General features: G+C 38.6%; 1 protein-coding gene across 2 annotated transcripts in view; it reads left to right on the forward strand.

The window, feature by feature from the left end:
- Positions 1-5,785, forward strand: part of KDM3B (lysine demethylase 3B) — a 72,019-nt gene extending 66,234 nt beyond the window's left edge. For both annotated transcript variants that reach the window (XM_069773052.1, XM_069773053.1), the window contains exons 20-24: positions 456-575; positions 1,084-1,223; positions 1,563-1,739; positions 2,300-2,434; positions 4,428-5,785. In XM_069773052.1, the coding sequence (XP_069629153.1) occupies positions 456-575; positions 1,084-1,223; positions 1,563-1,739; positions 2,300-2,434; positions 4,428-4,508 (653 nt within the window). In that variant the 3' untranslated portion in view covers positions 4,509-5,785. The remainder of the gene's footprint in view (positions 1-455; positions 576-1,083; positions 1,224-1,562; positions 1,740-2,299; positions 2,435-4,427) is intronic.
- Positions 5,786-11,592: the final 5,807 nt, after the last annotated feature.

An 11,592-nucleotide genomic window follows, 5' to 3' on the forward strand; every position in this document is an offset into this window, starting at 1 on the left:
CTGGGCAACCTGTTCCAGTGTCTCACCACCCTCACAGTAAAGAACTTCTTTACATCTAATCTCTTGTACCTCCAAGCAAAGGAAAACAGTGCCGAAGAATGCCTACTAACTTTGTGTTACGAAAGCCAAGTTCCCTACTACAGATTATAAATGACCCTTAGAGAGACAAAATTGTAAAGTACAAGTTCAGGCTTTGTTTTTAAAATGCTTGTTTTCTCATGACTTGGGTGAACTATATTTGCTGCTTCTATTTCTTGTAAAATTAAAAATACTAGTTACCAGGAAACTTTTTACTTAGGCCACACATGACATGAAAATAACTACTTCAGTTGTCCGTTGACATTGGTTTCTGCTCTCATTGCTGTGTAAAGTTAGCATTCTAGAAAGATCTTTCAGGCAGGTTATTTTTATAAGAGCTTAAAGAGAATTTGTTTTGATTTTACACTCCATTATAGGCTTAATTACTGCAGAAGACAGACGAGTTGGTACCACAAACCTGCACTTGGATGTGTCGGATGCTGTTAATGTCATGGTGTATGTTGGGATTCCCATTGGGGAAGGGACCCATGATGATGGTAATGTTTGAGGAAAGCTGTTTTCTGTCCATTAAAAATCAATTGTATGTGTGAGGAAGAAGACTGTACCTTCTGTTGTTTAAGCTTGTCGTATCTATGAGATATAACCCAGGCAGTTTGCTATGTCTGCAGCACATATTTAATAAGTGCAATAATGCTTCATTGATTCCCAGCTGTGGAAGCAGCAGAGTTTTGCTAGAAATTAGGTATCTCCCTGAAGAAAGGAGGAGAAGAGGTGATAAATTATTCTTTCTTCTCATTGTATTTAAATAATTGTAGTTAATTCAGTTTGAATTCATGACGGAGATTTGGGATTAGCTGTCAATTGACACATTTCCTGAATTTTGTTAAGATGAAGCTTGATGTGCTTAGAAAGGGCACTGTATGATGCAGCAGTTGCGGTAGCAGCGTGACTGAATTTAGCAGTTCAAAATGCTCCTTCCTCTTCTATACGTCAAAAATCAGAAGCTTTGAAATCATGTCACTTTTATGTGGATTCCCCTTTCAGAGGTTCTGAAAACAATTGATGAGGGAGATGCTGATGATGTAACAAAGCAGCGAATCCATGAAGGAAGAGAGAAACCTGGAGCATTGTGGCACATCTATGCTGCTAAGGATGCTGAAAAGATACGGGAACTTCTCCGGAAGGTATGTTGGTTACAAAGGAGGCTTGAGCCTACAGGATTCCTCGACTAGCTTGCTTACAGCAGCTGAATGATACAAATTGCTATCAACATCAATCGTATAGGTATTCTGATGCTGTCTTTGAGGATGTTATAGTTATTATGTTCCCAGGTTTTCAGCCTGGTCTAGAATCTTCATACTAATGCACGTGTCACTTGGTAAGACCTAAATGAGCTTAATGAAAGTAATGTCCTACCTTGAAATAGTTTGTTTGTTATGTTTTTTGGTACAGAGCTTTTTGTGAGCCAGCAATATCAAGGTGCTGTGTCATGGTTTCACCCCTACCCCATATCTTGGCCCTAGGTTGGAGAAGAACAAGGCCAAGAAAATCCCCCAGATCATGACCCCATTCATGACCAAAGTTGGTACTTGGACCAGACCTTACGTAAGCGACTCTATGATGAGTACAGTGTACAAGGCTGGGCAATAGTGCAGTTCCTTGGAGATGCTGTGTTCATTCCTGCAGGTGCTCCCCACCAGGTAAGTTTGCCAACCCCAGGCTATATTGACAAATAGAATTGAATTTGAGGCACAACAGAACTGCGACTTCAAAATAACTGTTAGTTAATATTGCTGACTTATGTTCCTTTTTCTCCATATGCAGTTCTTAAGGAACTACTTGAATTGGACCTTAGTCATTATATTAGTAAAAATTATATAAATACCTGAATGATGTTTACAGTGCTGTGATGGAATTAAGAGGGGAAAAAAAAAAAAAGGATGAATGCTGGGAAAACATGTCTGTGTAGTGAAACTTCAGCCAAGGGAACATAATTCCAAAAAAGTGTGGAGAACAGTAGAGAACTTGCTTTGGGGAACACTAGTGTATGTGGGAGAACAGGGAACATGTGAGATGTCATGTATTTTGTTCTGGTTTTACTATTAGACACAATTCTGCGTGAGATCAAATAGGCTTCAGTTCCTGTTTCTGAGAAGTAAATGTGGAAGAACCTAACATATGTGCTGGTGGGGTTTTGGGGGGGGTTGTATTGTTCATTCAATTTTCATGTATCTGTCACTTGATACGGGGTTTTTTTTAGGTCCATAATTTGTACAGCTGCATTAAAGTGGCAGAAGATTTTGTATCTCCAGAACATGTGAAGCACTGCTTCCGACTGACCCAGGAGTTCAGGCACCTGTCTAATACTCATACAAACCATGAGGATAAACTGCAGGTAACCATTTTATGACAGCAGTCACTAAATATATCCTGTGTTTTGCCAGCTTTGTTGAGTACTAGAAACGTGTGGCTAGTGATTTAAGAAAAAGTAACAACTTTCCACACCTTTGGAGGTTCTAATTTTACAAGTATTTTAAAAATAATTAATGCACCTATGTCTACAGTATTATGTAAATAAAAACTAGTAATGAACTTTTGGATTTCCAGAGAACTTTCCCACTAGTACATGTGTCGGTATTAGTAAGTTTTTAAATAGCTGAATCCTGAATGATGGTGAAGTGTAGCAGGAAAAAACCCAACTATTAAATGCAGTGCTTTGTTCTGAAAAGATATGTTTATTTGACCAAGGACACTTATATTTGTTTCTTTATTGGCTAAAGGAAAATTGCTCTGAAAGTGAAGGCTTACTTATTTAAATCAGGGATATGGTTTAGTGGTGGACTTGGTAGTATTAGGTTTACAGTTGGACTCAATCTTAAAGGTCTTTTCCAACCTAAATGATTTGATGTTTCTAAACTAGTCCCAAACAGGACTAAATTAAATGTTGTTTGCTTTGAAGAAGTGTGATTGCTTAAACTAATAATTAATGCACAGAACATATTATGCACTGAAGTAGTACGTAGTGTATAAGACAGTAAGTTCTACAGCAAGAAGACTGTAGGAGACCTTTTTTGATTTCACCTATGTATGCTTCTGAAGAGTTAGTATCTGTTTAGTTTGCAAATTTTGTTGTCAGCATTTTTTGTGTATTAGTAATCTCATGCATGTAAAATGAAGGAGGGTGGAGATCTGCAGAATGACTGTTCTTGCAAAAGTGAGTACTCAATATAGAGCCATTCTCCAGTATGTCACCCAAGAATGTCAGAACTTATCATGTTAATTTTCTGAAACAATTCCGTGAAAAATTGCTATCAATTTCTATATGGATTTGTACAGGATTTTAAAGGAAAGCGGAAGTAGGATCAACTCTCATTGTGGGGAACCAGCTTCTAACACTGTACCTCTTCAGCTGTAGTAATACAGATATGGAGGTGTTTCTGCAAATGAATAGGTTGCAAATGAATAATGCTTATTATTAAAAAAAGAAGTAACTGCTGGCAAAGTGGAACTCAGTACTCCTGTGAAAAGGAATACTGGTTGTATTTGTGCCTCACAGCCAAATTTGAGCATTTTTCTGTGTCATTTTTCAGGTGTATTTTTATATAAACATCGTCTATTTATATATATTTATATTTAAAAACATACACATAATGATACAGAAGACTGAGACCATACGTGCATCAGGAAAAAACTGTGGTGCTTGGCAGTTAGTTGAGCAAGTGCAATTAAGCTGCTCACTTAGAGGTGAAACTGTTCTGTTCAATACCTAGAAACTGAATTCAAATAAACTTAGATCAGAAAAATCAGAAACAAGATAGAGCTTTGATTGTTAAATAGCTAAGCATGGAACAGATTGCTGTGAGTACTAGTGGATTTTTCATCTCTGATCTTGGTTGCCTTTCTGGAAGATGCGCAAGTTAGAAGAATTCCTAGTCTCCATACAAAGACAACAGGATGGTTTGTTGTATCATCTTAATTTACATAGGGTTAAACCATATGATTTTCTCGCTCCTTTTGCGTTTGATTCATGTGAATCTGTAAGTGACTTGGCTCACAAGGACTTTTTCAAAATAAACTCATGTGCATGACTTCATAGTATACTTCCTCCTAGCTCTCACAAAAGAGAGACTTTATCTTAAAATAACAAGAATAAATATATGTTGCTGGATGACCAGAAAATGAGTTAATATATCAGTGCAGGTGTCTAAATATTTGTTGTCTAATCGTGACAATTAAAATTTGTGCTGTTGATATCCTGAAGCAGTGATAGTATATACTTTGTGTATACTTGCCGACTATTACGAATTCAGCTGTCAAAGTTGATTGCATAGGTATGTAAGACTCTGCTTGTTAGTCTGTAGAAGTTAATTCTTTTTTTCCTGTTACAGGTGAAGAACATTATCTACCATGCAGTGAAAGATGCTGTTGGCACACTGAAAGCTCATGAATCCAAACTAGCTAGATCATAGGAATTGCTAATTCCAAATGCCCTGTGAAGTAAGCCTTTTGCTCACAGTATATACAGGGACTGCACATGACTGCCTCTGCAGGAGCAGAGGCTTCTCACTAAGAGCTGGTGTGGTCAGTATTACACACACTCTTCAGCCACTGTTTCCTACGCTGCCTCAACACTGAAGGTCGAATGGAAGGTCGTACTGTTACAGGCAGAATTCCAGATTCTAACGGAAGGTGCCATGTCCCTTTCCTGTGGCCTTTTGCAAATTGGAAGAATGTGGAAACCACTTGGTGTTCCTGCATATTATGATTAGAAATGGTATAAAGAGTGTGGATGGTTTTTTTTTTCCTCATGCCTAGTTAGTCTCCACGAAGTTAGAAGGAATGTGCAGGAGGTGGGTTGTCCTACTGCAGACTTAGTTGATAGCTGCTGAAGGAGTGTGACCAACAGTAGCCCAACTGCAGAAATTTAAGCAAACTTCCCATGAGAGATACAGGCCAAGGAAAAGAATAAAGCTATTCTCTGCACTCCCCTTCTTGTAGCCGTTTCTCTATACACTGTAGAGTTGCAGAAATAAAGGGAGAACCCACTTTTTTTCCCCCAGGAGACTCCAGAAATAGGAGAATTGTGTATTTAGTGAAAAACTAGGTTTGTAGTGAAACAGTTAATATTTCATGAAAGTAGATATTTTTAGTATTTTTGAAGTACCACAACTGTTCCTGGATTTTCAAGGAAAGGCGCATTACATTTAGTCTTCCTTTCAGTAAAATCAAGAAGTGATTTTTAGAAAGCAGTCCAAAATAGCACAAAAACAGCCAAAGGAGAGTGAATAGAAATTGACACCCCACCTCCCTTGCCCATATTCCTTACCCATCTTCCTCCCCCCCCCGCCTCCCTACGCCACCCTGCTTCCTCAGAATGAGAAGTAAAAAGGAGTATAAACTCTGTTCTCATGTGGAGATGTTGTACATCTCTCCCTGCACTGGTGACTGCAGGCAATAGTTCACCCAATACCAGTGCTAACTGAAAACATCTATCCTTTCCAAAGTGAAGGAGAAGTTAACTTTCAGTGTCAACTTTGTCCAGAACTATTTTAAGTAAAATGTTCCTGCTTGATAGAACTGTATTCAGAATTTACTAATGTCAGCATTGATGCAATGGATTTCATTGTCCGGGTACATGGGGAAATGTATCTACCTTATATCCAGCTGTACTGTAGTGCCACCTGCAGGCCTGTTAATATGTTCACGGTTATTTCATTTTTTAAAAAATAAAAGTCATTTACTGTAACAGCCTGGGCAGTTTCTTTCGGACTTGTACACTGATCTTCTGCTTTGAGTTTGTCTCAGCTTCTGCCTCTGGTAGTGTAGGCTACCTGTTAATTTCTTGCCCTGTGTCTGACCAGAAGGCTTGGGGGTTTTATGCCTGGCATCCCAAGTATGTGCTGGGAGCATACCAAGCTACCTGCAGATTCTTGATTCTCAGACATAGTTTGGGTAGAGGATCTGTCTTGTCATAAACAATATCTTGTGTTGTGCTCCCTACTCTCACTATCTTCCTAACAGGTTGGGGTTCAGAGCTGCCTTCTCCACTGGAGATATGGATGGGGTGGTAAAGGTTCCCTGGTTTCTGACCTTGGAGGTTGTGACGGCATGGCAGCAGCAGTTCTGTTCACTGACGTGCGGCATGCTGGCAGCTTCTCAGGTTGGTTACTGGGTGCAAGTAGTTCACTCCTGGGCTTTTGCTGCCTTCATACCCTTGCAGCTATCCTGTGAATATGGGCTAATTCAGTCTGATGAAAAGGATTATCCCAGACCCATGAACCATTCAACATCACCACATTCCTATTGTGCAGAATTTCTTGTGTGCTTCTGTTGTACTCTGTGCGTACAACCCATTCTGACTGGTTAATTATAGCTGAGATGTTTCCCTCGTTTGTGTGTGTGTGTATCGGCAATTAGATAAAGATCAAAAAGACAAAGACTTGGCTATGTGTAATTCAGTAGCTTTGGCTAAGAGTTCTGCATCTCATGCTGAACCTTTGTTTGGTTTGAGTCTATCAAACATTGTTTCTGTCTCTTGAATTTCCTCTTTTATTAACCATAGAGTACAATCAACCTAAAGTAATATTCAGCCAAAATTAGAGGAATGATTAGCACAAAAATTACAGATTAAAATTAAGAAATATGTAGCAATCCATATTTTAGACCAGATAAGGACAGGAAAAATTTGTCAATTGATCTGGCAAATAAGTTCCAGTAACTTTCATTTGAAAACTTTTATCCTTTGTCTGGATTATATGTGTCAGGAGATGGAGACTACCACTTCTTTTGGCAAGTTTTTCCAAGTAGGTAATTTTTTTTTTATATGGGGCACAAATTTGCATTTATGTAGATTCAGAATCCACTTACCAATTTTTGCTTGTTTTTCACCAGGAGAAGGTCTTCAGTTGATTAAAAGCTGTAATTGTCAGCTCTCAGAATTCTGTTCAACTGATTAAAACTTAGCTGTTACTGTACAGCAAGTTCAGAATTTCTGAAATAGAATTTTCATGTTATTGTGTATCTGCAAACATAGGTTCTTAGTAATACTACTCAGATATAGAAATATATATAGATTATATATAACATTCATATATTTATGGATGTGTATATTATACATTATATATATTACAGTTTATATATGTATATATATAAACCCAGACAACTGCAGCAGTTTGGTTTGGGCTTGTTTTCTTTCAAACATGCTTAGCTTCTGCTCTCTGCTATAGCCTTAGATGGTCAAGGATATTTTATGGTACTTGTAATTAGACTGTGAAGCTCACTGCAAGTCTATCATGTTGATGCCAAAGTAACCGTATTTAGAGCTTCTACTTCATCCTTTGACAGAGTTGCAAGATTTAATTATGCTTTGTTTGAAAGTATGTACTTTTGTTAGCTTAGTAATTTAACTGGGCTGCAGAGCCTTTTTTCCCAAGAACTGTCTGTCCTCTGTTTACCCCTTTGACCTTTTTCATAGCTTCATAGTTCTCTTATGTGCTATTTCACTCCCCTGATGCGTCTGTCTTCCAAGATGAACAGTTTTGGAATGTAGAATCTTTGCATAGAACCTGCTCAGTGCCTCCAATTGTTCTTGTTGGCTTTCTTGTGCCTCCTTTTTGTTCAACTACCCCATTTTGGAGGGAAGATGATTCAAGCTATTTGCAGGGTTTTAAAGTTTGTTCACTGTGCATTTCTGTGGTGAGATAATGGTGTTCATTATTCATTTCTGAAACATTATTGTTGCCATATTTCTTACTAATGCTGAGCATTGAGATTTCCAGTAGCAATGACTGTACTATCTTTCCTGAGTAGTGACAGCTAATCTGGGGCCTGTCACATACATTTATACATGTATGGTTAGGGTGCTTTCAAGGGCATGTGTTAGGATTCTCCCTTAACAGGGTTTGTGTGAAGGGTCAATATAAGCATTCACCCTCCAGTACCCACCAGTAGTTCTATCATACTTCATATAGAACTTATAGCAAAAGTAGCCAGCCAAAGTGTTGATAAAATTGTTTTAAGATATACTATCAGTAGTTTTTATCACAGTATTTTCTGGTTACAAATTTTAGGGAACAGCTGATATGTTACCTGGAATGCAAGCAGATTAAAGGAGACATAAATCAGAAATTTTTGAGCAGAGGGAAAATAAAAACTTGAGTTGCGTGTCTTAAAATTTAGTTCGTTGCAGTCATGATATTTGTTCTACTGAATGCTATCTTGCAGTTACTAAATGGAGCTGCACAAGACAGTGGGCAGGCACCATTTTTTAATTGGCTTTAAGCTCTGACTGTCTTTTAGCCAATGTCCTGTGGACCTATAGACAAGTGGAAGCAGGAATTCAGAATTATATGGCTGTTGGCCTGCCCAAGTGAATTTGGATTGCATTCACAATACTGAAGCTTGGTGTGTGCTCAACCATGCAAGGCCATACTCAGCACTGTCATTCAGCAGTTTCACAGAGCCTTCAAATTGTTAGACAGGACACATTCATCCTTTTCTCTCAGTCTCAGATGAAGAGGAAGAATTCACTTCTTTTCAACCCAACAACTCCTTCCTTTTCTTGATATTGATTAAAAATGTAACAGTCTGCAAGGGTTAATTTTACAACACTTAAATCTTTTCTCTGCTTATAAACTATACTCTGAGGGAACTGTACCAGGCAACATAAATATGGGAAAAATTAAGTACATAATATATCAAATGTTGTAATCCATTTGTTGTTCCTCTGAAACATTCTGAGACGGCCTCTTGTAGAACCCAAGGACGTGGAATCAGAATTGGAGCCAGAGGAGTCAGATGTCAAGCAGTAACTTGAATTTACCTGCAATACAAACAAGATGAAAGAAGTTACCAGGCATGGATATTCTTTAAAATTATTGCTCCTATGTACTTCCCTCTCCTTCCTCATTTCTGATAGCCCTTTAATAGCTCTGTGAGCTTCTGCAGATAAGAGGTATTGGCTGAGCTGTATGACATGTGGGAGTGGCTTGCTTATGCAGCAACCATATCTTAAAAGCATTGCTTTGGTGGAAAAGGAGTGTGAAACTACACAGCATGAGTGAAGTGTAGCATAGAAGCATCTGTGGACAATGTATCTTACAGGCTCTGGTTTCTGGTAAGTAATCTTATCTTCTGATTTCAACTTCAGTGTTTTCCCAAACTTAACCCCTGTTTATCCAGGATGCATAAAACCTGCTTGGGGGTCACTCTCTCCCAAGGCATCTCAGAATCTGAAATCAGCCCAGAGCTTCCTTTCCTCTTAAATTGGCAGTGTCTTTAAGATCCCTGTTCTCAACCTTTGAAAAAGAGCTGCATGCTCCCACCAGGCATTTGAAAAATAACCAGGCAGAACTCATCTTACTTTTCTCTCTTGTCTCCCTCATCCCCCTGCCTTACAAGAGCTTTTTATTTTATCTCTCTGCCTTTATATAAGCTAATACAAAAATGGTAAAGTGAATTTCAAGAGCTAGATATAACAAAACACAGCTGCTTCCCCTAGGAAGGTCTCTTCTAACTAAACAGCATTCAGCCACAGAGCAAAACAGGTAACGAAGGGAAATGTTCCCAGAATAATTTCCAATTCTAGGGCTTTACCTCCCACAATGTCGGTTTATACTGTCAGCTCGCACTTCTGTGTTTTCCTTATCCCTTTCAGTGTTTGATATTCTTCCATTAAAATCTGCACCTTCAAGCTTCAGAGAAAGGGTTCCCATTGCGTTCTTCCAGTTAATCTTTCTTCCTAAGACCCTTATTTGTTCTGCTAAACTTTTCCAGAGGCACTCTTGTGTTCTTGAGCCCTGACTAATTGCTGTTCCTCTTAATTACAGCAGCTCCTGCCTGAACCTCAGCTTCAGCGGGATCTCTGGATCTGGCCTGGCATTGTTCTAAATGTAGCTTTACTTAAGCTGCTCTACTGAAGGAACAGTTAGTTTGATTCCCACGCCTTATTGTTTAGGCTGTAATAGATTGATAGATATTTGGTCACCTATTTTTTAACCACTTGTAGAACTCAACTTTGTCATGAGTTCTTTCAGCAGTAGCATATCTGCTAGAAAAATATACAACCTTAATTTGAAAATAATCGATAAATTGCTTTCCTGTGTAGGTCTTAAGATCTTAATTACACAGCACTATACAATATTACTAATAACTTAATAAAAAGAATACTACTAATAAATCATTTTATCTTAATGTGACCTGCAGCTGGCTTTTGTTCCAAAAATAGCCCTTCGGTATCAGTAGTTTCTCCTTGTGGGAAGGTAAGTTAATGAATTAATTTATCATTCTTCTTTACGATATGGAAAGAAATTAGCTCCTTATTGCTGACTGTAAATTGCTGGCTTAAAATACCTTTCCTGAAGTTGCTCTAAAGCGCAATGTGCTACTTAACACTGAGCTGCCACTTAAGACATTCACAAGACCACCTGCTCTACTAATGTTGATGTTCATATTCTGTTGTTCTTACCACTATTTCTAATGCTCTGTAAATCTTCGTACTGCCCCTTGGCATATTAAACAGTTTAAAACACTAAGGCACATTTTATTTAGGTGCCGCTTACCCATGCTGCAGTTACTTAGCTCTCCCACACTCTTCATATGTTGTACTCTCCAGGTCTCTGAATTTTCTCTCTTCTGTTTGCATCTTTCACTCACCTGAGTGTGAGCACATTATTCAGGTACCAGAGCTGTTGTCATGCTGGTCTCTGATATGAAACTGGTGTGGTTAGAAATAGAATTGTTTGGGTGAAGGTTGTGTGTTGGTGTTACTTGCATGTGTCAGAGCAGATTCCTTTTACCCTGTTTGTAGGTCAGTTTATGCCATCAATGGTGTAAATTGTGCAGTCCCTTATGCAATTATTTTGTGGCCATTCATATCCAAAAGCAGGCTATGACAAAACATTCTTTGTCACTGTCTGTAGAGATGTTTGTGTTTTCAACTCTTACGTGTGATGGAAAGTTGCTAATGGTTTGTATTTTTCATCACTGCTCATTATACTAAAGTTCATGCATTCATGAGAAAATTCTTCCCCAGCAGCTCTTTGTTTTTGCTGTCTTTCTTTGGTCTCTTTTCCTTTTCATAAAGGCTGTTTGGCAAGTAATGAGACTTTGCCACAGTGCCTTCCTTCAGGGGTGGTTTTTTTTTTTTTGGTTAGCTGAAGAACGACAATAGTTTTCTAGCAATTTTTTTTTTAATTAAAAAATGGGTTATGTAATGGTCATCTTAGTGTGATTCAGAGATCTGTGTACTGGGCCTGATCAATCCTGACTGTAATGTACATACAGGCTGTTGGGGGAGGGGGCAAAAGGGGCCCACTAATTAACTCTGGCATTGACCGAGGAGGAGGATTCTTTTAACAGTGTTCCTCGGTGCATTGTTAAAACATAACAATTTCTGGTACTCTGGTATGCTTAAGCATACACATTCCCACCCTACACCAAGGTTGATGTTGTCGTGTGTCCCCCCCTCCCGTTCAGCCTTCTCTGTGTAGTTAAGCAGTCCTCGGCCTCTCCCCGAACTCTGGAAGAACAAGAGCACTGGGCAACCCTGAATTA

The sequence above is a fragment of the Haliaeetus albicilla genome, chromosome 27 (assembly GCF_947461875.1).
Source record: "Haliaeetus albicilla chromosome 27, bHalAlb1.1, whole genome shotgun sequence".
NCBI classification, from domain to species: domain Eukaryota; kingdom Metazoa; phylum Chordata; class Aves; order Accipitriformes; family Accipitridae; genus Haliaeetus; species Haliaeetus albicilla.